General features: G+C 37.7%; 2 protein-coding genes across 11 annotated transcripts in view; both read right to left on the bottom strand.

Annotated features, from left to right (window-relative positions):
- LOC121727380 (serine/threonine-protein kinase BRSK2) overlaps positions 1 to 10737 on the bottom strand; it is a 53086-nt gene extending 42349 nt beyond the window's left edge. For 9 of the 10 annotated variants that reach the window (XR_006035661.1, XM_042115184.1, XM_042115186.1 and 6 more), the window contains exons 1-2: positions 10473 to 10737; positions 4427 to 4673 (exon numbers count right to left, since the gene is read on the bottom strand). Coding sequence is in view for 9 of the 10 variants with exons in the window: in XM_042115184.1 (XP_041971118.1) it covers positions 4427 to 4511 (85 nt within the window). In the remaining variant the exon portion in view is untranslated. The remainder of the gene's footprint in view (positions 1 to 4426; positions 4674 to 10472) is intronic. The other variant, XM_042115185.1, reaches the window with a different exon arrangement.
- A 7642-nt stretch (positions 10738 to 18379) lies between these two features.
- LOC121727334 overlaps positions 18380 to 26186 on the bottom strand; it is a 194790-nt gene continuing 186983 nt past the window's right edge. The window contains exons 7-16 of the mRNA XM_042115109.1: positions 25906 to 26020; positions 24323 to 24447; positions 23767 to 23882; positions 22666 to 22775; positions 22010 to 22146; positions 21273 to 21371; positions 20768 to 20890; positions 20176 to 20310; positions 19159 to 19248; positions 18380 to 18707 (exon numbers count right to left, since the gene is read on the bottom strand). Of these exons, the coding sequence (XP_041971043.1) occupies positions 18607 to 18707; positions 19159 to 19248; positions 20176 to 20310; positions 20768 to 20890; positions 21273 to 21371; positions 22010 to 22146; positions 22666 to 22775; positions 23767 to 23882; positions 24323 to 24447; positions 25906 to 26020 (1151 nt within the window). The 3' untranslated portion in view covers positions 18380 to 18606. The remainder of the gene's footprint in view (positions 18708 to 19158; positions 19249 to 20175; positions 20311 to 20767; positions 20891 to 21272; positions 21372 to 22009; positions 22147 to 22665; positions 22776 to 23766; positions 23883 to 24322; positions 24448 to 25905; positions 26021 to 26186) is intronic.

Below are 26186 nucleotides of genomic sequence, written 5' to 3'. Positions count from 1 at the left end.
TGGTGCCAAACTCCGAAATGGCTGAAATGATGTTCATGAAATTTTAATATGTGCTCGTCGGGTTAGTAAGAGAATCAGCGAACATATTCTATTTTCCAATACAAACATAACGAAATTCGGTTATTGCGGTTGCATTCCATCTTTTTCTTACCATTTATATAATATTTCACACCTAAATAACTATAATATAAAATCAAAAAATCAAAATATTTATTTCCAAATAGGTTAACAAAGTTAACACTTTTAGAACGTCGCGTTACCACCGGTTCGGGAACTACCCCGCCGAGAAGAACCGGCGTAAGAAACTCGCACAGGTCCACCTTTTACCAAAAAGGTGGAAATATAATACAATTTATGCATGACCTAGATAACAACACCACTATCTAGCAATTATCTGTTTAAAGTTGTGTTTTGGCCGCGTCCCATGTTGGCGCTATGCATATTAAAACGATAATCACATTATTAACTCTACAATCTCTATATATAAGCGCGATAGCCTAGCTGTTATGCTAAATGGAGATGTCTTAGATTTCTAGTGCTTTACGCATTTTTGGCACTTCTTGCCTACGAATAATAGATACATAATACAGTATAATTGTATGATCTTAGTAAATCGTAGAACTTGTGTATCTTCAGTTGAGTGTAGCAGAGTTTCGTGTTTTTAGTAAGAGAGGCACACCATTCTATTCTGTATTAGATATCGTATATTTGCCTTTTATTATATTGGCCTATTAACTAACAAGTACTAACTTATTAGTAAGTACTTGTTAGGTATTAGGCAAATATAATAGGCACTATTGTGCAGCTATTCTAATGATCAAAGATAATATCTATTATCCATTTCAGTTAATCAGTATTTTTTAACAATCACTAGATGACGCCCGCAACTCCGTTACTTTTGATCCCGGAAACCGTACATTTTTCCGGGATCACAAGTATCATATGTCCTTTCCCGGGACTCTAAGGTGGGATTTCACCAAACACACATAAAACTTAGTTTTATAAAACTTAGTTCCCATTGAACGCGTTCCTGCTGCGACGTAAATCTCGTTTTGTTTCGATTGGATTTCACAAACTTCTTTTGATCGCGATTATTAAATCTAAGTTTACGTGACGTCACGCGATTATTTTACATGTTTTCATCATTTTAAAGCCTTTTCACGTTAATTTAACCACAAAATAGCGAGAAACAATACATAAACTAACAAACGCATGTGTCAAAACTGTCATCTTGACATTTCTTTTGTCTATGTTTTTCGTTCCGCCATGACAGGGCTTGAACGGGTTTTATGACGTTAAACTTCGGACTTTGGGCGTTCAAAAGATAAAACTCGGATTTGCTGTGAACGCGTTCAGTTTATGCTGGTGAAATGCATTTCGATGCTATAATCGCGTTTTTACGTTTTGAACCGGTTCAGAGTGCTTTGAACGCGTTCCATTTCTTTGGTGAAATCGCCCCTAAGTAAATCCATACCAGATTTCAGCAATATCGGTTCATCGGTTAGGGCGTAAAGAAGTAACAGGTAGACACACTTTCGCATATTTTATAATATTAGAAGTATGGATACTTAGTATGGATTTTCTTAGGTTTCTCAGCATTTTCTACTGACACTGATGCTGTTTTCCGTTGTTTTTAGTTAATTTTCCGGCGGGCGCGTTCACAACTCATCGCCATAAAAATATATTGCCTCGAGAGCGGCCGCTTAAGTAATTGACAGCTGTTGTTTTTGCCCCAGTCTGCGCCCACGTTGTTCACTACTACGACTAATTACTGTACTTGTTAATTAAGCATACGTTATGTTAGTCTCCGAAGTACTGCCTACGTAAAACGTTTGGTATACAGTAGCCTACACACCAGGTAGGAAGCCCGGGGAGGCCACGGCAGGTGGTTTTAAGATTTATAATAGGGGTTCTATCCAACTTTTTCATTTAAGCGGAGAGTCAAGCATTTTTTTATTAAATAAGGGAGCAAACGAGCAAACGGGTCACCTGATGGAAAGCAACTATCGTCGCCCAAGGACACTTGCAACATCAGAAAAGCTGCAGGTGCGTTGCCGTCCTCTTAAAGGGAATACTCTCTCATCTTGAAGGTTTGCGGGTCGTATTGGTCCGGAAATACTGCTGGCGACAGTTCGTTCCAGAGTTTTACTGTGCGCGGCAGAAAGTTACGCGAAAAACATGGGGCATGGCATTATAATACTTTAAACATATGTATGTTAGATTTAAGGTATTTGTTATATGGGCCTCTGATGCCTGAATTAAATGATTTGATTTGATTTGATTATGGGGCTGTAGTGGGAAGTCCCGCATACCCCGGCTGATGTTCCCAAACCACCGGGGATGCGTAAAGCTATTCCCATATAAAAGAAGGTGGTGTTAACATATTAAGGCCCTGTATTTCCAAAAACGGACGATTTTCAAGATTTAAAAGTGACAGTAGACACAAAAATATAGTAATTTAAATTCTGAAAAAAATATATGTGTTAGTTAAGGATCTAACACAGTGGAATTTATATTCCATTACACAATATCATGAACTTCACTCGATAGAAAAACATCCCAAACTCACCTCTTCTTTTAACGAATTTTCGATACTATGTCCTAATTATTTGGAATTTTCAAAAAATTCAGTGCAAAAATTATCTGCCACCGACTCTCCCGGAGAGTCCACGTTAATTTTATTCCAGTGCCGTAGACTCGCCCGGCGAGTTCAAAGTAGGCGGCCTCCGAGAAAACATTGTTAAAATCGTAGTGGTGATGAAAGGCCGATACCTAGATAGATTCTGTTGAACTGATCGCAAGCCGCCTTCACCAGGTATCGATACAACGATCGGCCTCACCCTATAATATACGGGCCTTTTGTGTTCTTAAGTATTTTCAAACACGAGGACTGGTTTTAATAAACACAACCACAAAATTGGCGATGGGAGGAATTCGCCTAATACTTATAATTAAAGCTCCCAATCATTGGACCTGACGCTAAGTCTCTACTATATGGTATTTTATGTATAGTTGGCTATTCATTTTCCTTTTAAATCTTGTTACTTATTAGTTGGTTAAATACTTTACTAAAATTAGTTTAAAAATTTATTTGGATATAACTGTGTTTGTGTGGATTTAAAATATTGTCATTATAGTCTGCGTTGTCGAAAGTTGTTTCATATACTAATATGTCAAGTCAAATATGTTTGGAAGTGAAACTTTTCACAGCTATGTTAGAATCGTGACTAGCGACTATATTTCAAACTGAATGCTAAATCGTGATGTTTTTAGCCCGTTCAAATATTTCAGCTCTACAAAAAGAGGTAAAGTTAGTGCTTAAAATCAAGAGCACTAGCGACGTGAAACCAGGCCAATAATGTATGAACTAGAAATTATGGCTTAAATTTTTTAAAGTTACTATTATTAATGTCTAGGCACGTCACGTTTCTTAAATGGCTTTTAGGGGTTCTGTTACTGTAGTTAAAGTCGTGAAACGTGGTACGGAATCACGATATTTAAAATACAGAAGTGTGATTTCAGATAAGTTCAAAGTTATCACTTAGGGAACAGAAGGATGCAGTTTCTTGTATTTGTACGAATTTGACTCCAAGAGTAAGCCTTCTATTTAAATAATAATATGATATTTGTCAAAGACTTCGAAAACTCACGTTTTATTTTTATGCAAATTTTGTTTCGTCTAAGGGAAGATCGCAGACGGCACACTTTTTGTGTGATCGAGTCTGCGGCGCACATACAGTCGGCATGGCGCGGCCATGCAGAGTGTATGTGCGCCGCAGACTCGATCACACAAAAAGTGTGCCGTCTGCGATCTCCCTTACGATTTCGACCATAGAATACTACGTCTACGTCCATGAGAATACTAATTGAAAGGCCGATTCATCTAGCTAAAACAAAATATTCTTTTAGTTGACAATCATTTGACAAGTAAGAGCCCGTGAGGGCCAGACCTTCCTTTGTTTCGTAAAGCTGAAAGTTTACCTGTTTGTGACCTTTACAGAGGTAAGCTGCATGCCCTGCATGTCTAATACTTTCAGAAAGATTAAGGGTTAACTAACTGTCAAAAATGTTCGGCACTGGAAGACGAGATTCCTCCACTTACCGCGAAGAATATAAGCTATGAAATTGAGCTTCACTTCTTCTGGAAGGTTAGGAAGACCTTCAGAACTCCATACTTTCTAAAGTAACCGAGACCGAAACTCCATAGTTGTTGGTCGTTTTTCCATCTGTAAAGGTCACACACAGATAAACTTTCAGCTTTACGAAACGAAGGAAGGTCTGGCCCTCGCGGGCTCTTGGTCCAAATCACCATTGGCTTCATGGCTTTTGAAGAACATAATGATTGCAATAGTAGACGCACACGTCATTAAAAAATTAGATCTAAAAAGTTGGACGTTGCCAGGCACACTAAGAGACCACCACTTACCAGTTTGTCCCTTCCCAAGCGTCTTCTCCAGTCGGTAGGGGCCGACATACTGGTAGGCCTCGGGGGCCGCGCTGCTGCCCTCCATCCTCAGGCCTGGCTGCTCATCATCAGCCCAACCCCATCTTACGGCTACTTCAGTAAATACGGACGGTCGAACATTTTCACACTGTTATACGTCAATATTTTGATTGTGTAAAAAGGATTTTCATGCCTCGAATTTATACTTTGGTAAAAAAAATATAGTCAACTGGCGGAAAAAATATAATTAGGTACTTTTAAGATTACCTGCTTACATAAATTTATCTTAAAATCTTTTTTTTTTTATTTTTATTTATATATCTTAAAACAAAAAACGTTCTAAAAAATACAACATTCTGAAAAAATAACCTGTGACACTCGCGGTAATAACTAATCTTTTGACACTTCTTTTGTTAAAATCGGACCAGTTATTAGCTGCTTCAAGAGCACATACATACTAATATTATAAATGCGAAAGTGTGTCTGTTTGTCTGTCTGTTACCTCTTCACGCCCAAACTGCCCAACTGATTTTGCTGAAATTTGGCATGGAGATACCTTGAGTCCCGGGAAAGGACATAGGATACTTTTTGTCCCGGAAAAATGTACGGTTCCCGCGCGATAAACGAGTTTTGGCGCGACGGAGTTGCGGGTGTCATCTAGTACATAAATAAACAGCAGAAATAAACACTCTTTCATTTGGCTTCGCTGCAGTCGTTTCAAATATGAAGCACAGTATACAATATTTTACGTAACAGACGTTGCTAAGATTTAACACTCATGATGAATCGCCCGCTAAAGGCTAAAGCAATCCAATTTGAAATTGGAAAGTGCTAATAGAAATATTAAAAGATACCCTCATATTGTGTCATGCTCGGGCTGGGGCAATAACGTGCTGTTTGAACAGTAAACCGAGCTGGACGGAGGCCAAGCTTTTAACATAATTTCTTCGTATTCGATGCCGATAGGCTTTGGGTCAAGTGTCTTTGGATGTTGGGGATATTTTGTTTACGCCTGAATATATTTGATGAAAGATATTGTTTGAGGTAATGATATCGTTAAGCGCGTAGAGCAACATAATTTTTAACCGACTTCAATAAAGGACAATGTTTATATTTTTCAAATTTTCGGCATTTATCTGATAAATTTAATTACATATATATTTCGTTTATGATCATTTCGTTAATAGTGCTTATAAAATTATAAAAATATATTCATTCACAAATTTGTAACCGTCTCCTCACGTCTAAAGAAAAAAGCAAACTAACAAATTCGATCCTCTTGGCTCTTTACGCCTTCTTGTGCCATTTTTGCTTCTAATTAATACAATCTCCTTCATATCAAAATAAATATATCGTTGTTATAGTGGGCGATACGCAGAACATCTTATTATTTATTTAATGAGGTAATAGCTCTCATTATCCTTAACCTTTTTAAAGATTTCAGGTAACTTGTACCCCGAAACTTGGCAAAGTATTTAAGTTGGACAACTTCGCTCAACTTACTGAACAACCGCACAAGTTTTCAGGATACTAATAGCTCATACTTGAGATTTTCTCCCTCATGAATGAGATTTCGTATAAAACTAATAAATTATGAGAACATAGCCCCTAGCCAAGACACTTTCCTTATCGCTCTATAAAATCGCCGTTTAAAAATGTATGGAATTGACAATAACATAAGTCGAATGTCGACTTTATTTTATCGAACGCTTATGTCAATTTCATTTTGATAAGCGATTCTATAGAGAAGCGACAAAGAAGACGTCTTGGCGGGGCTCTGATATCCTATCATCTCATCAAAAGTTCATCAAACTAATATCCTAAGATCCGACCGTAAAATCCTGCATGAATCGTTTTTTTCGATCAAATAGGTAGGTATATTTTAAAATAATCTTTATAACGTATAGAATGGATTAATGTTGGGTTGCCTTGTTTAAAGTAGCCGCAAGTACCTCTAATTGTGTAAAATGAAAGCCCGTAAAACAAATTTGCGTGTATTCAATGGAAAAATAAGAACTAAGAAGGAATGAAACCGCCTGTTAAATAAAAATTGCAATCTTGCGGGTTCTCGACGTCCTCATATTCTCCCAGGCATAATAATTGTAGGCCTGAACGTTTGTCTTAAACAAAAGTGATGGCAACCCCAATTTGCGGCTATCATGCAACTGGCAACCATGGATATTCGTGCACAAAATGCATAAAACTTTAATTTTGTATCAAAATTATTTATAAAATCGATGCTTCAATTTTGATGATGAACTATGTCTGTTTACGGGCTGGCAACCCTAGGTTGCGGCCGATTTAGAGCTGGCAACCATTTATACCTTATTTTGTCTCGTCATGTTCTTTCAAATGATGTAAAATTTACTGAAAAAAATCAAACAAATTATGCATTTATCTCATGAACATTAAACTTAATTAGAGGTACTTGCGGCTACTTTTGACAAGGCAACCCAACATTAATCCATTCTATACGTTCTAAAGATTATTTTAAAACAAATTTGATCGAAAAAAACGATTCCTGCAGGATTTTACGGTCGGATCCAATACTATAATTTTTAGCAGTTTAAAAAATCATTTTGATGACAGTTGCTTCTACGCCCTCATGTCAATCATCCAAAGAGGAAATAACTACGCAACAACGGCCATTGACTTGCTTAACACTCCAGAGTCCAGACGTAATAACTAATTTTATTTTATTTTATATTTTTATTTCTCCAGAAAAACTTACAGCTAGGCAATAAAAACAATAAAAACTAATAATATTAACTATGAGCCATTAATAAGTTTTTACATATTATAGACCAAAAATTAACTAAATACTCAACACAATTTACGAATAAATATAATATTAATAATAGAACACGTCTTGTTAACAAATCGAAATAAATGCTATTTTTATGCGCCTTATACTGAAAACGCAATTTTAACGAAACCCTGTAATAGTCGTAGCCTTTTTCAACGGAATCCTTAAACCATTAGTCGACGTAATCAATATCATCTGGACCCTGATTCCTCAAACAGTTTTAGACTATTTCAACAGAATCCTGAAATAAATCGTAGCTAGGCTATTTCAGAATAGCCCACAAATCCTTTCTTTTTTTTCTTAACAAAAAAAATATAAGGCAAATCCTTTCTTGTTACGTGGGTAGACAGAAGTCTAATTAGTACATAAATAATAAACAGCTTATTACAATTTACAACGGTATCCTCGCGCCGCCCACTGCTTCCGAGAAATTTTATTATTAAATGATTGAAGAAATAATCATTTGTTTCTCAGCGTTTTCTTAGAAGAGCCTTTTGTTTTAATTATGCGTAGGTACTTTACTGAAGGTTGTGTTTTTCTTTAATTACTTATATAAGGAATAGATAAATACTAAATACTTGTTGGTTTATTTCCCACATCACAGAATATAAGTAATACCTATTAGTTGTACCAACCCACATGTTGACTTCTCTTGAATTTGTTTTCAATTCCATTTTCGCTAATTAAAGTTAAATAAAAATATTTATAGATAAGTAAATATTTTTATTACGAAATTTAAATTTATTAGGAAATACATACGACGAACTAGAGTTCGTCGTATGAATTTCCTTTGGTTCTTCTCACTGGGCTACAGTGTTGTAAAAGTTACCGATTTATCGGTAGATCTCCCGATTTTGCCAAACAAATACCGATAAAACGATTTTAGGGTATAATCTCCCGATTTACTCATTCTTAGAACATTAAACTTAATTTATATTCATTTTGTAGTTTGTAACACCAAATTTAACATTTTTATTATTATTATTTTATTCCCCAAGTTAGGGTTATTCCCCAAGGGACAAGGCATTAGATTGGCCTTTCAATAAACAAGCAAATTTAGGCTGTAATTCATACTCACTAAAGTTGAATATTATTGTAGGGGAATATATTTTTTAAATACGTCGATATGAATGCGACAGGTTTCAAATTTTCATTTTTCAATTTTTCATTTTCTAATCATTCGTCCGATACGCAACTTCCCATATTGTATTAACGCAAATCAAATGTCTAGTTTAGACCCAGACAGTGATTTTCCAACCACTAGTAGTGGTACGTTCGAAACAAAAAGAAAAAGATATACTACAAAAATATAAAAAAAACCGGCCAAGTGCGAGTCGGACTCGCGCACCGAGGGTTCCGACAGCTTAAAGGTATTATAGACCTGAGTATTTGGTATGAATTTCAATTACCTCTACGCGTTTATGAGGAAATGGGTAGTAAGTTTAAAATTATTTAAAAAAAATATATTATGTGATGTAACTAAAAATTTATGGTTTTCGTAATTTTTCCTTTATCTATGCTATAAGACGTTGCTTCGTACCAAATTTCAAGATTCTGAGTTCACGGGAAGCACCCTGTAGGTTTTGATTCCCTTGCAAGTGTCGAAAATTTGCGGCATAAACGGCTGTATCTTTTGATTGCGTTGGCTTAGAAGTTTGATTTTTTCACAGCTTCAAGGGACAGTAGACCTGAGCAATTGATATAAATTTAAGCTTCATACCTCCACGCGTTCCTGAGAAAAAGGGTCTTGACAGACGGACAGACGGACAACAAAGTGATCCTATAAGGGTTCCGTTTTTTCCTTTTGAGGTACGGAACCCTAAAAAGAGTGGGAAACACGCCCTGAGTTTGCTGGGTGGTTACAGGCAAGCAGTATATTAAAGATGCAAACTACGCCTATTGTCTAAGCTGCAAGAAGGAGGCTAATGATTAATAACTTTAACACGTGTTATAATTTGATTTATTTAGGCAGCAATCTCCCTATTTCTCCCGATTTTTAGTTGGTAGCAATCTCCCTATTTCTCACGATTTTTAGTTGGTAGCAACACCGATTTCATAAATGTCATTTCTGCAACACTGCTGGGCTAGTTCTCCAATCGATGGTGGACTTGAAATTCAAGGACTAAGGAGAGTATTGTAGAGTTCCAATTTTGAATTTAAAATTTTGAGTTTTTAATAATTAATTACGAAGGCATGATTATTTGACAATAATATTATTAATAATAATTTGACAATTGTTTGACAATATAATTAACACTAACAGGCGTAGGTAAAAGCTATCTTTATCGCGTACTGCGTAAGCGCAGTAATATAAAATTACCTACTCTACGTTAATACGTAGAGTAGGTAATTTTATATTTTTATTTCAGAGTGTTTCATTATAAAATCTAAAGCATTGCAATGAATGTGTTGGTATTAAAACACTCGATCAAGACTGGGCTTTATGCGTTCTCATGCAGCCTCTTTTGTAACGGGGATTAAATTTTTATACGGTTTCTATTTCCACTTCATTTAGATTCAAAACGTACTGAAGGTTCTAATGTAATGAAATTGATGAATACGCAATTCAATCAGTGTTTGTACTGTTTATACAAGACAGCAGGGCGAATTACATTCTGTTAAAAGTCGGTTAAAATTTTGATAAAAGACGATTTAGGCAGGTTAAATAATAATAGTAACAAAATCTTGTTATAGTATTAGTTAGGTAGGTACGTTTGTGGTACATAGGTAATGTCAAATAGCGCTCATTATATTTCGGTAAGGCTTTTGAGAATTTTTAAAAAGATAAGACTAAAAGCTGATACTTAGTTTAATTAATTTTTTCTAAAACCATCTGTTGTTAAATATATTTTATGTACAAAACGGGAGAAATGTACGACGAAGGATCGATTCGTCGAGTGTCTTAAGTGTTTTCTGCAAAACAATACTACTGGTGTCACTCGAACTCAGCATTGCTACGATTTGACGATCGATATAGGTACCCCACGTTTGACAATTTCACCGAAATATTAATTATAGCGGCATACAGATTTCCACGTCTTATCCAGGAATAAATGAAAGAAAAAAAAGGAAAAATTAATATTCAAAATAGGAAGACACGTTCCGAATTTAAATTTAAAAATCGGCACATCGAAAATATATTTTTTTTACCGTACAAACTTGAGGCACTGAAATCCTATTACTATAATATTTTCGTTAAGTAAAACAGCCACTATACGTTACCACTTATTAATATTAGCACAGATCTAATAATAACACTAGATTCCGCACAAAATGTTTCGCTGACGGAAAATCAATATACGTTAAACATCATCCGTAGTGTCCGCGGGACCGCGCGAGTTTTGCGTGGACAGAAGCACCGATCTTAGGGAACATTTTAAACATTAATAAAAAATGTTTTTCACTGGATAATAATTGTTACATAATTGTGGATAATAGTAAATGTTTTTGGTGTATCCCGTGCGCAGCGGTCGGCCGCCGTCGGGTTAGTTCGTGCGATTTTGACTGGGGGTGAAGTGAGTCATTAGCCTCTGAGGGGTTGTTTTGCGTTCCGTTCTACGCGTGCGTGTTGACCCTCCGGTTCCTCTTTCTAAGTTTAATAAAAAATAACATTTATAATTCTCTTTTTATATTTAAAGTTTGTTATTAAATGTATGTATAATTAACATTTAACACCTATTTTTAGGTACTACTTGCATATACTTTTTTATCAACCTACTTACAACTACAGTAGGTTATCATAAGTAAGGTAGTGTTACCACAGCAAAAAGTCTATAGTCTGCTGGAGCCTGGAGGGTCAGTTCACTACGAAACGATATGCGATGCAACGCATATCGCAAGTGTTAGAAAATTGGAATATAGGTGACCTGAGCGGCACTAGATTGTTTTATTATTTTATATTGCTCTTATGGATCGTCAAGTAGTAGGTAGCGCCTCATTTCTCTTAAAAGTACCTATCAAAGTAAAAACACCTAAGTAGTCATACCTAGATAATATTTACGTGATAAGTACTGCAGTTTATGAACACAATGATCAGTATCGGTACTCACTACTCAACCTTTTTTTATACGGGCCAGAATCACGTTTTGGTCTTGGTATCGCGGGCTGCAACCAAAATTATTTGGTGTTAAGACTTAAGAATAGCGATAAAAAAAATTCACTACTTTCACGACGAGCAAAGTGCCTATTTTGCTGGTGACAAAGTCTCGGCGGGCCGCAGGTTGAGTATAGCTGACTAAAGATAAAAATATTATATACTTGAATGTGTATATTTTTGTCTAAAAGAATAAATAAAACCTTGTTTGAGTTGAAGTGAGTTTGAGTTTTTTTTAGATCGACCTGAAAAATATCACTAACCAATGCCATCTGTTAGGGAATAGTAAAAATAACATTATAAAACCTAAACACGAGGTTTCCGTTTACGCCTGATGTTGTTAAAACTACATAACAGATGGCGCTATATCACCAACCACCAGTCACCACAATTTACACTAGCCGACGAACACAAAGAAATTGCGCAACATGTACTATTTGCTCTACTAGAAAATTCTCGTGTCACAATTCTCACAAATCACAATGTTAGTTACCGTACTCCTCCGAAACGGCTTTACTGATTTTTACCAAATTTTATATTATGCATAATATTCAATAGGTCTGAGAATCGACTACTATTTATTTTCATAGCCCTGTTGCTCAATCTTAACATTAATATTTTAAATTTAAGACAATTTTTTTTGGTTTTATTTTTCTATAGGTAATGTGGCATTAAAATACATATTGTACAACCCTTGTTTTCTACTCTTGTATCACCAACCACTATTTTTAATTGCCATTTTAGTAATTTAATTATTTTTCATCCCGCTCGATACCTAATTAATGAGAAAAATCGTCTTTTTTGTAACTGTTTTTCACTCTTTTTCGTTTAAAATTTCCCTGAGCTTATGGTAAATCCTAATGAAGTAGAAATACTTTAAGTATAACGTATGCCGGGACAGCTAGTTATGTAAAATGTTATAGGAAGAATGGATACCTTTTGTTAGATTCTGAGCGGTCTATGAACGGTACTCCAACACCGCAACTTTACCATCCCATGATAAAAATTAAATACTCTACTAACAACGTAGTAGATTTATCTCTAAGGTAGTGTAAATAAAAAACAACATATAATTTTCAAATATATTTCAGTAATCAAAATATAATAATAGGCTTACATTAATAGTTACAGGTCGTATCGCGTCGCCTCACAGAATTATCGAATAAAGCAAAGTTTTGGTAAATCATAACAAAAGGAAATACAATAAAAACAAAAGCCGGCTATCTGCAGGACTGAAGTACACGAAATACTATCAAAATGCTTTGTAACACTAAACTATAACCCAAATCACGAGACGAGGCGCAGAATTTCATATAAGTACATAAAATTTCGTGCCTCGATTCGCCGCTGCGACTTTAAATAAATAATTGTCATTGTAACTACCAAGAAACAACATTATAAATCGATCAAAAACAAGTAAGCTGCCTTAAAATGCGTATATATATCTTAAATTCAAATGACTTTTTGTAATCGAAACCTTAAAATAATCAAAATCTAAATCTTAAGATCCTAACCATAAAATAAGCCCACAAATATACTGAGAACCTCCTTTTCAAAGTCGGTTAAAGTCGCATTCAGTCGCACAGATAACAACAAGGACCAGACAAAATATTTACAAGCAGATAAAATACAATTTTATAGATTAAATATTTTTTACATAAAATTAGTGCATTTATTCACATAGTGATTATCTTAAACGTAAAACATAAAGTCTTACGCTAAGTCGTGAAAATTACTTATCATTGTGCAAACAACACGGCCCCGTCTTTAACCCTATTTATTATCTTCGGTTATTTAATTAAATTAATACTTTTTCACCTGTACCTTTAAATGCGTCTTAGAGTATTCCGCTACGTATGTACAATAGTCTTTTTTCGGCTACCTTTATATTTTTGTTTATATAGGTCTGTGGGTATAGGCAAGCGTCGACATATCACTTACACACTATTATAGACCATTGGTGCTGTGTGTCCCTGTTTGCTGAGAAGTAATCAAACTATATTTATAATAATAAGTCTTCGTCTAACTCAGTCGAGTAAAAACGGTGTAGACTGTAGTAGAAAGACATTAAAATTGTAATTTATGTATATTTCTCATTTTTCATTTTCGTTGTTTTAAATATCAATAATAATAGCGCCATCTGGTGGTCAGAATTTATAATTGTTACAGGTTTGGCGAGCAGACACTAGACAGACACAGCATCGACGGCGAACAACGAAACGTTATCACACAGTTGGAAAAGAAACTTCAGGAACTCGAGTCTAGTGACTATTTACACTTAAATGTATTTTCTTTATCACAAATAAAATTCCGAACTATGTATGAGCAATAATTTATTCTACTATTGGTCGGGATTTACGTAGATTTCGAGCTAAGCGTTATTTAGAAGCGATAAGAAGCGAATATATATCTGTGCAAACACGACACTTCGTTGTCTTACGAATTAAGTACCCCTATAGTGGTGTGTGTGCTTGAAAATACAATATATTATATTATAAGGGCCGGGACACAGAAACACGATAAGACGTCGTGTCGTACCACGATGCGGCGTCGTTTCACGATGCGACGTCGCGTCGTGAGATTGTACGATGAGCATCGTAAAAAACTACGTCGAGACATCGTAACGTGCCACGATACACGGTACGACGCGACATCGCGTCGTAGAAACTCACGATGCGTCATCTTTGAATTTTGAATAACAACTGTGGCACTGACACAGGAACGCATCGTGAGTTTCTACGACGCGACGTCGTGCCGTGTATCTTGGCATGTTACGATGTCGCGACGTAGTTTTTTACGATGCTCGTCGTAGCGCGACACGACGTTGCATCGTGGTACGACACGACGTCGTGTCGTGTTTATGTGTCGCGGTCCTTATAGACATACACTAGTAACATATTATTAGATTTACAATCTTCGATTTTACTACTCTACAATTTATAAAACTGTTTGCTTCATTCGCTCTATTTGAGTCCAGAAGACAGTTTTTACAAAAAAGGATTTCATTTTTAACTTATATTATAGACAAAAACATTTCATGCACACACACGCGTTTTATTATTATTGTACTGAGATGTAACATATAAAACTGTTTAGAATACATAATATTTGTGCCTGAGACTTATATATTTATAGATTCAGTACTGGCATAAAATGTAAACATTTCGTGACTGGATCTTGTAAAAAAAATACTAGTACTGGTAGTATAAAGAATCATTAATTGTAAATTATATAATATCATGATTTAAATAATAAATTACAACGTCATATTAAGTTTATGTACATTTTGAATTCTGGTTTGAGTTTCGTTTTCTACTGGAGGGTAAATCAATTCCATTGTAGACATAACAATGTTGATCATAAAAATACACTTTGTACATAATTAGACAATAGAAAACAATTAAATAGACGAACTAATGTCATAGGTTGATAGAAACAGTGCCCCTAGCCAAGACGTTTTCTTTATCGCTTCTTTGTAGAATCGCCGATAAAAGTGTATGGAGTTGACGTCTGTCAAAAAAGTGAAGAAATTAAAAAGTGGCAACATCGTAGTGTCATCCCTTTTTTCTTAGATTAATTTGAAAGGGATGACTCTACGATGTTGCCACTTTTTAATTTCTTAACTTTTTGTCAGACTGTACGGTTTTAATAATCTTACGAAGTTGCCATTCGACTCCTGTCGTGTCAATTCCATACACTGTGCTCGGCGATTCTTTAAAGAAATGATAAAGAAAATGTTCTTGGCTAAAGGCTCTGATAAATCATAAACAGGTACACAATTTCACCGAGTATACAGTAGTTTATACTTTAAATATAATTTAAAAACATTCTTATATCAATAGCTATGACATTTCCTATGTTTGTAAGTCATAATATAATTTATTCCTACGTTCACCTTGATCCCAGTTGTCGCGAAATTATCATAAACAGCAAAATATACGTGGACGTATCGGTACGCGGAGCCTACATTATGTCTATCTACTGTTAGAGATGTAAAAAAATTATTGATCGGGGAAATAATCGATTAAGAATCGATTTTAACCCAAAAATCATTTTTTAATAAATTTTCTAAATCGATTTTTATTCGATTTCCTAAATCGATGATACTTTCACATCCCTATCTACGGTGCACGCGGCGTACAGTATAACGTACACCGTCCCTATAAATACGCACTATACATAGTAGTCCCGATGATCGTAAAAAATCCGTCAACATCGTAACATTGTCCATTTCACCAAACACCTTATGTACAATCACGTCGCTTCGTTTCCATTCCTAGCCTATGCAATAAATAGTATACGTAGAATTCCACATCGAAATCCTTGAGCAAACTATTTGTATATTCGATACAAAATAGTATTAAAAATCGTTTAGACGCTACGAAATCAGTTTAAAAGTTTAATTCAAAAATGTACATCGCCTAGGTCAACATTTAAATAAGTTTTTTTTTTTTTATAAAACCTATACAATAGCTCCGGAAAGCCGCTTACGAATTATTAAAACCTTTTTAAAGATTAAATAACACGCGAGTACGAGTCCACTCACAAATACCCGTATTCCACTATCGTAATGCAATATTAATGTGGCTTCGTTTCTAGTACGATCCAGTCAGTTTACTACGAAATGGTATCCTTATGAAACGTCAAACGAACAACATGGACATCGACATTGGAAATGCACTGGATCGAACAAGAAACGGTAATTTATTTAGCGCTTCTAGAGCAAATAATGTTGCATTATAATACCGGAATTGGGGTACAGAAATCCGCGATGCGCCGCGGAGTTCAATTCCGCCGTATAATGTAATCGTAATTTTTTTAAATACCTAAATTAAACAAACACTAGTATCGGTAGACAGCTGCCAAAAGAACTAACGGATTTTGGCAAAACACTGGTACGATTATCACAATCAAAGCGACATTAAATATTTGAAATACACTACACTATGAGCCCGCGCCGCTCCCAAGCCACTGCACAACTAACACGATGCTCGGTCGAGGTTAGTAGTCTGTAGGCCTACTACGAAGCCGTTTTGAGACTTAAACAATCGGACGAGAATGCTGCGTCCTGCTCTAACGACGTCATTTCACGTTTCTTAGAGTAGGAGGCGGCCTTCTCGTCCGATTGTTTGAGTCTGAAAACAGTTTCATGGTACAAGCCCTGGTACGTACTTACACCTGCTAGCCGTGTCAATGTGGATAAATTTTGAATATTTGTAATCTAATGGTGACCCTTCACATGACTATTGGTATTTGCTATTGGCTATTTGTTGCATTTGGGCAAAATTATTGACGTATACACAAACAAGCAAATAAAGGCAAATACGGCCTTTCACTCATGGACGTCAAATACCAAACTTTTACTTGATTTTGTTAACTTGCCTATTTGACTCTTTTGATGTGCGTCAAAAACCGACAAAGGGACGAATACGTATATTTGGTATTGGTCATATTTGTCAAATAGGCAAATAAGGCCAATACTTTGTTAAATATACCGTCTACACATAGTGATTGTTTGGCGAATACATCAAATACGTAAATACAGATAGCCATCTGAAGTGCCACCATAAGTGTAGGTTCACACGGCACAATCCTGCACGATTTTGTGCAGTATACGTCTTAATATTCATACGCCTATTGTACTGCAACAAATCGTGCAGTACAATCGACGTGTGAATGATTATATATACATTGTGTGCGCCACTATTTATTATTCGTTAAAACGTATGCTGCAAAAAAACGTGCAGGAAACTTGCAGGATTGTGCCGTGTGAACCTGGCCTTTGGGCGCGTTTCCATTATGATAACATTCCTTCTTCTTGCGTTTGTGACGACATATCGTCACATAAAGAAGGAATGAATAGGCGCAACTCCATTAATATTAGATGCTGAATTATATGGCGATAAAATTTAGCATCTAATAATGGAGTTGCATCTATAGGTCCGAGGGCTTGAGAGAAGTTCACTACAACTTGCCATCCAAGTATGGCATCAAAACAGCGCCTCTATTGGCAAAAAAGGTAACTAATTCGACGTTATTCAAATTGTAGTTAACTTCACAGCAAGTATTGACGATAGCTCGCGCACTGGTACAAACATTTCTGATTTACCCACATTGACTTTACAGTTACGAAAACTTGTCACAGACAAATCTATCAATGTTCATAATGACCGTGGTAAACTGCCTTTAGCAAAGTACAAAACTACAGAAATTTTGACACATTGACTTTCGAAACTGTAGAGTTACGACGCATAAAACCATTTAATAAATGCATTACCATAGAAAAAACTAAGTCTAATCGCTTTTCTGCGGCATTACTCATAGATATTCAAGAACACATTAACGGATTCAGAGGCATTGAACAAATACTCAGCTTTAATTTAATGAAGAAATCGACGTTAAATCCATATTTTTCTGTTAAACTCTTCATGAAATTTAAGTAGAGTAATTTAAGATTTTTAATGCCCGATTTCGGAGATTTTTTGACAGGAGTTATCTTTTCTCTATCGCTGTTACTTAATTAATTCTTTCACGGTAGCCGATTAAAGCGATAGTGAATAGATAAACTGTTAAAAACCAGAAACTGGGCATAAGTCGTAAAGTGATTATGAAAATGAATAAACTGCCTCCAAAACCCAAGCCAGTAAAATCCTTTAACGAAAAATGATTTTATGAAAATGGTTAAAAACGTATTAAAACTTCAATCCAATCAACAATCTTTGAGCTAGCGCGCACTACGACTTTGTCACACTTTGTGCCGCGCGCTTGTTTTATCGACCTACAAAGGTTCAAATAAAATGTTACTTTATGACATAGACAATACGTTTCATTTTCTACCGGCATATTTGGTGTAGCGACCCATGATGCCGCTGCTTTTTATTAGCGTAGAGCAAAATTAAACTTATAGCGTACGACATAAAGTGATATTTTATTTGAATTTTAATAAAAATCTTAGCCGGCCCCTAGACGACCAATTGTATTGTCAATATCACGCTTCAATTTTATTGAACAGTTTATTTGACAATTAGATTGAAGGCGCGCGATGTTCAATATCAACCCTAGACGGTCAGTAACACGAAATACGTGATATGGCGCAATAAAATTGCTCGTCTAGGGGCCCGCCTTGTGCGCGCTAGGTCTTACTGCTTTTTACGCGTCATAACTCCAGGCAAGGCAGACCTAGATGTATCTAGGCCCTAGATTCTAGGGTGTGAATATAGCGTAGGGCTGGGAGTGCGGCGGCTTAGTCTATCGGCCTAGGTATCATCTGGTGGCCGCGAACGCGAGCGCCGCCGCCAGCACGAGCAGCGCGGGCCCGGCGCGGACGCCCTCGCTGTTGTACTTGCTGCTCTGCTCGCACGTCCCTAGAATGAGAGAGATAGAATTTGTGAATTAAACAAGTAACTAATTATAATTATTATTGATTAATTATTAAATGACGCATAAACAAGGCAGGGTTTCTTGTTTCAGTAGCTCTAAAATGTCTTCATGAACGAATGGCCGTATTTCGCCGGCTTAGGCCAGACTGGTGGCAGGTATCATGTAGAGCATTCCGAAAAGATTTTTTCAAAGAAATTAATAAAAAGAAACAATAAAATATATTTGATTTTCAATATCTAATGTTCTATAGTACGGCAGGCTTACTGGCGTCCTATACGGACATAAAGCACAGACGACATAATGCGTTTTGAACATATTCTCTACGTGTGAATTGTTAATAAAAATGCACGTCCTAATATAAACTTCATTTTTTGGAAGTTGGTTAAAATTAAAATCTATAATTATAATTAAAATCTATAATTATATAGTAGTTACCGTTGTGTGTGAGGTTGTATGCGCGGTCGCCGTCGCGGCCCGGCACCACGTCGCGCGAGCACGACGCCGCTGCCGATATTGACATTGTCTCTGGAACATTATACAAAATAGTTAAGGCATAGGTTTATTGCTTATCCTGTATTATAATATACACAAATCTCTTATATGTTAGAAAGAACATAAATATTTTCAAAAAGAAAAGTGATAATCATAATGTAAACACTAGAAATAAGAACAAGTTAGCAATACCAATGTTCAGACTAGCCAAAATAAGCAAATCCTTTAAAGGCCAATGTATACGCCTATACAATAAAATCCCAGAAAATGTTCAAAATCTACCTTTAAACAAATTTTAAAAAGCAGTTAAAGAACGTTTGTGTGCTAAAGCGTATTATAAAGTCAATGATTTCTTCGAGGACAGCACACCTTGGGAATAGGGTGGCTCCATGCAGGTTACTTTTCTTTTAATTTTGTTACATAGCTGTAAGCCATAACATTGTAATTTTCCATTTTTTTAGTATAAGATGGCCCCGTACGAGTTTCTTACGCCGGTTCTTCCCGGCGGGGTAGTTCCCGAACCGGTGGTAGGCAACGTAGTTTCTTCGTTCGACTTTCAAAAAGTGTATCATGATACCCATTTTGAATAAAAATATATTTTATTTTATTTATAGCTATGTAATAGACAATCAAGTTGACGAGCAATGAGCTATTCATAATTGGATAAGTTACTCAAATAATTGGATAAGTTACTCAAACATAATATAATAGCTCAATTAAAAATGGAGCGATCGCACCCCCACAGGTTGCAATGTGAACCAAACCTTAGAGTTTGGACTGACCATAGACCGACTGCAAGTAGCAGTCGGGACCGACCGCTCCAGAACTGCTCGAGCGGTCCGTGTATTGCGGAGATGAATTTAGTGTGGAAACTGCAGATCGCCGTGTGGAAACCGCATCTCGACTGCAAGATGCGGTCAGTCTATGGCCGGCCTTAGAGTATTTATCAGCTAGAGTTACCGTTAGCCGGCGCGGTGTTAAACACGAAGCAGAACGTCTTGGGTTTGGCGGGGGCGCGGGCGGGGGCAGCGGTGGCGGGCGCGGCGATCAGGTACCCGCGACCGCCCTCCGTCCAGCTGCCGTAGCAGGTATACGCTAAAAGAAGGAATTTTAGTTAGGTATAGCAGTTACTCTATATTATTATTATTATAGGATAACGATGACTGGTAATTTTGAATTTTCCATTAGTACGGTATCGCGTCACGTTGCAGGGGGAATATACCCCTACTGTAAAAATAACTTAACTTAACTTTTGGGTTCACGTTGTCCATTACTTATCGAAATGGCGGATTGTCGACGCTACTCTCGTACCCCGTACGTCTCTGTCTTTTTGCACCAAACTCAGCTGCTGTATATTTATAATAGTACGTAAGAAATGTCGAGGCGGTCAAATTTGTTAACAAAGTGTGGCAAGGTGGCCATGTATCTTGCGACGGCAATGTCAAGTGACAGCCAATTAAATACAATCACCGCCATTGCTATCGCAAGACACAAGATGCCTCTATGTAATTAATTTTATTGGTAAGGGAGATAATATATAAAGGAAACATACCGGTGCTGGTGCAGGGCGACTTGAACTCGATGGTGTCCTGCGCGCCGCTGCAGCCGATGTCGGCCCCGTCGTACACGCCCGCCACGCACTCCGGCGGCGGCAGCTCGCCCGTCTCCGGGTCGCCTGAAACACCACACTCACATTATAATATGCACAAGTTTAATACACTCACACTTGTCTTTATGCAGCACGGGGAGACCACCACGGATATGTTGTACTTGCGGCACCCGTACTGACGGTAGTCCTACCCACTTTAATTCAGAGTTATTTAATCGTAGCAAAAGCTACGGAAACGTTAAGACATGGACTAAAACGGGACACGTAGAAGTTAACTAAGCGTCTTATTCTGCGGAAACTATACGAAAGCAGAATTGAAGTTAATTTCTGCGTGTTATTCACGATTTACTACCTGAAAAGCTAATTTTATGGCTTTTTATCGATTCTGTTCCGAACATGCAAAGCCAATAATTTTTTAATTATGTAAACTTTGTTGTTATTCTCATACCTATATGTATCTGCTGTCGTCGCCGGCGGGTGTCGGCGAGCGAGCTGAGCACCGTGTAGCGCCCGATCAGCGGGCACCGCGTCGGCGTTAGCGCGGTCGCTGAAAAGTCACAAATAATAATTATTATTTTGATGTCATATCTATAGATGTCTATAACTTAAATTATTACTATAATGGTGCTCCCACACTGCCGCTAGAAAATGTTTGTAAGCATTTTTTAACATAAAAACATTTACTAACAAATGTTGTCAATTGTTAAATTTTGTTAGGAACTGTTACATGTTATAAGTGCTCCTACACTAATAGAAAATGTTTACGAATGTTTGCTAACATTTTATAACATTAAAATCTGGTATTGGCTCACCGCATACCCCGTCGTCACCTTTATAAAAGGTAACACACGTTTTATTTTGTTATAATTTGTTTTGGTATAATTTGTTAACTTACTGAAAACATATTTAAAATATTTTAACATTTGTTGCAAATGTTTACTAACGTTACTAAACATTTTTTAACAGTGTAACCATAACTAAACTTATTTGTTGTAGAATGCTGTAAAAATTTAAAATAACGCACTGTTGTCACACGAATTAGGCCGCCCAAGTGCAGCGGCGCGGCGTCATGCTGATAGAAACGATACTTTAATAGGTATCGCTGGATAGAAGAGTACTTTTAACCCCTCGAAATCTGGGCTATAGCCTATGTTAACGATCTTACGTATGGTTTATATTACTTACTAATAAGCGTGATATAATTGGGATCATGATGATCAGCGCAGGCGTCCTCCGGCGCCTCGAACAGTCCGCCGCCCGCAGACAGCTGCAGCACGCCGCGCTCGCGCCACACGAACTGCAGGCACACGTGACCGGACTCGCTGTGGGAAATAGAGATATACGTTAGAGTGGGATTGAACACGTTACAGTATAGTAGCATAGAACATAATATACTTGATCATAAGACTTGCTGCAAACAGGTGTAGATTGTTATGTACACCTGTCGGCAGCATGACGTAATTACTCTGACGTAGGAGAGAGATAAAGATAGACTCTAGATCGGTGTAGGGATATGACTTAGATAGGGTCATGGAGAAAAAGTGTGATGCTTACACTAGCTGAGTAAAGCAGGACAGAGATAATAGAGCAAGTTTTACAATGCGTTGTATCGTATACTTTTTCGCCATCTAATTCCGCTGTCGAAATCATGGAATGCAATGAGACTAAGCGCTCTCCACTTCAGTCTAGTTACAGGCCAGTATGATCAACTTTTAAAAACGCACATTTACCCCGCGTTCAATTTGATGTAAACGATCAAAACGCTCAAAATATTGCATTTTGAGCGTTTTGATCGTTTCTAACATCAAATGGAACGCGGGGTAAGTAAACAATGGACTTACCATCCCTTTGTGACGTGTGCGACGAGCTTGATGGTGTTCTTGTCCTTCTGCTCGAGGATGGAGTGGCACACCAGCCGCTTCTCCTCCAACTTGCCGTCCTCAGTCATTATCTGGCATCGGCATTGTCACGGTTAGTTAAAAGGGGTGAGCCTTTTTACACTACAGTTCCTCGTTATTATTTAAATAAATAAAAAAACAAGTTATATACGGTCGAATTGAGAAACCTCCTCCTTTTTGGAAGTCGGTTAAAAAGAGAGCTATTTTTGTATAATTATTTGCCACTAGGGACGGTGTTTTGTTATCTTCCGGTCGACTGTGTTACTGGAGTTAGCAGCTCATAACATAATTTTTTTAAACGTAGTAACAATCTATAACATCCTATCTGTATGTTTCAGGTATATCATAATCAACAGCTTGTAAGCAACAAAACTTTCGCTGTCATGTATTTTGTCTGTTTTTATTTTTTATGATTACATCTTGAATACATAGGGCCTAGAGTATACTCTATGTATCATATAAGTGGTGGATGGCCTATCCGGCACTTATCAAAGTGGTGAACAACGATATTCCACTTATACAGATATGTTACGTCCATACTATTTTCCGGCTTAAATCTCTTCCGAACAATTTTCAAATTCAAAATTGCAAACATTGACAAATTTGACAGATAAGTGAAACAAAAGATACGAAAAACCATTCACATAAAAGAGACAGTTCTATTTTTAAACTTCGAATCGTATCGCTGTCTCTTTCTTCGCCTGAGCTACGACGAAAATTCGATTTTTTTCCAGATTGTTCGAAAAAATAATTGAAAATGTAAATAATCGAGGTATTTAATGCAATCAAGACATGTGGTAAGAGATTCCATGTGTTTTGTTTACTTTCGAGTCATAATTGGTACATTTTCGATACACGCACGACGTCATTTTCAATTTATTTAGGTAAGACAAGACGCAGCACGTTCGTGACTGCGCTCGATGCAGACTAAACAACAGACGGCCCAATTGGGCCGTATTTGAATCTTCACAACGCGCGCGGTAGTAACATATCTGCTTTAAGTTTTTCATCATTGGTGGTGAAACAGTCCCATAATATATTTACCTTGAGGGTGGCGTTTTTGGTGGTGAAGTGGTACTGGTGGGAGTGGTCGAGGCTGTACCACTTGTGGTGCTCCACGATCCAGCTGGGGAAGTGGCAGCGGTTGTGCTCGTCGTCGCCTGCGAAATAATACACAATATTTTATTTTATTATTTATTTCAGCCTAAGAGCCAGTCCACACGGCGCGTTGCGTCAGCGTTGCGTCGACGCAGCGCTGCCATTTGACGTGGGGTAATGGCTTAGTACGAGTGGTGTCCTACGGGAAAAGACTTTCGTGGGAGATCCATGCTTCCGCATGAATACCACGGCGTGAAACAGCGCTCGCGCTGTGTTTCGCCGAGTGAGTAAGTTTACCGGAGGCCCAATCCCCTACCCTATTTCCTTCCCTCCCCTCCTCTACCCTATTACCCTATTCCCTCTTAAAAGACCGGCAACGCACCTGCAGCTCTTCTGATGTTGCGGGTGTCCAAGTGGCGACGGAGGTTGCTTCCCATCAGGTGACCCGTTTGTTCGCTTGGCCCCTTATTTTATAAAAAAAATCGTAATAATAGCTACGTACTTGTGGTGAGCTTCATGGTGCGACTTCCGTCAGTGGGGGATGACAGGCCGTTGCACGTGGCGTCCCCCGACTGCGCGATCACATACGTCATGTTGCGGTCGCGCTGACCCTTGTAGATGAAGCACCTGGAAATACAACGAGATAGTATTAGCAGCGATAAAGAACCTGCCGTTACCCCCGTGCGACGTGTCACAGGTAGAATGAAGTATACAGTAGCGTGGCGGTGTGACTCACATTTTTAAAACGGGCTTTGGCCCACCACACATCCCACCACTGTATCTCCTGTGTCGCCAGGATCGACAGCGGTATCCAACCACGAAAACCCTTTGATATGATCTCAGGGAGCCCGAGGGACATGCTAAAGCTGTCTTGGGACCCGCAACGAAATTAATCAGAAGAAGATAGGAGGAGAAGGAAGTTTACAGTTTTCCCTCCCCGGGAAGTTTACAGTTGTCAGCGGGAGACAGCACAAAGTTGCAATGACCGAAAGTCAAAGAACTAAAGGGAAAGCACCACGGGAATAATTAATGTTAATTATGACTACTAAGCTAGATCTAAGTTAATGTTGGAATTTATGACTGTGGTAAATTTATGGTGTGACTCACATCATAATAATAACTCCCACACCGGTTTCGGTGACGGTGGTCGGTTTCATTGAAACCAGGCCAGTTACGCACACAGTTACGACCAGTCACCAAGTGTGTGCGCAGTATGCGGGATTCGAACCCACGCCCTCAAGAGCCACGCTCTGAACCACTGGACCACAGAGGCGTTCTCCGTGACTTACATCATAACGCATTCTTCGCAGTACTTACGAGTCGTATTTGCCATGTTTAAATATGCCTTAACAAAATTAATTATCCAAGTACTCGTGCGGGCAACATCTACGAGTACTCTGAAGCCTCCGTGGTCTAGTGGTACAGAGCGCGGCTCTTGACTCGGATGTCGTGGGTTCGATTCCCAAGTTGCAAACATGTTATTTCCAAGTTTGGTTAGGACAATGCAGGCTGATCACCTGATTGTCTGACAAGTAAGATGATCCATGCGTCGGATGGGCATGTAAAAAGTCGGTCCTGCGCCTGATCTCTCGCCAGTCGTGTCGGTCTTCCGTCCCACTGGGTTATGAGAGTAAAGGAATAGAGAGTGCTCTTGTGTACTGCGCACACACTTGGGCACTATAAAATTACTCCTGCGTAGCTGGCCTGGTTTCAATGAAACCGGCCACCGTCACCGAAATCGGTGTGGGAGCTGTTATTATTATTTACGAGTAAATATGGATGTCATTAGTCTTAAATATATTTTTTAAAGATTTTATAATATATGTGCATTCATGCCGAATGACGGCTTCGTAGGCCCTACAGTCTCTGAGCAAATCCGCAGATAGACAGACGGACAGTTGTTGACTATGGAACCCTTAAAATATGTGACGGTGACGCGGACGCCGATTACTATTTACTGTACGGTATACAAAACACCGTGACCATAAAGTGCCCCTACACTCGCCCGCTACTTGAAAGACGATTCCTCGGAACTGCTGTGCAAAGTACTTATATATCTATAATATATTATTCCTTAACCCTTACCTATAGCTGTCCTCATCAGTGGAGATGGTGTTGCGGCGATTGGCCTGCGAGATCTTGCCCACCAGGTACCGCGTGGAGCCCTCCTTCCACGTCGCCAAGCACTGGAGTTCCTCCACTAGAAATGTACAATATCATTATCGCTTAACCATCTGTTGTTATTATAAGACTTAAAAATTAAAAATCATTGGTATAATCATCATTAGCCCATGTTGTTTAAGACATAGAAGCTTATTTCAAGATTCATTTTTAAATTATACGGTTTTCTTGTCATTGTTGTTCCT

This window comes from Aricia agestis, chromosome 5, assembly GCF_905147365.1.
Source record: "Aricia agestis chromosome 5, ilAriAges1.1, whole genome shotgun sequence".
Taxonomy (NCBI): Eukaryota; Metazoa; Arthropoda; class Insecta; order Lepidoptera; family Lycaenidae; genus Aricia; species Aricia agestis.
The sequence above is the reverse complement of the archived record's forward strand: the minus strand, read 5'-3'. Positions and strand labels throughout refer to the sequence as shown.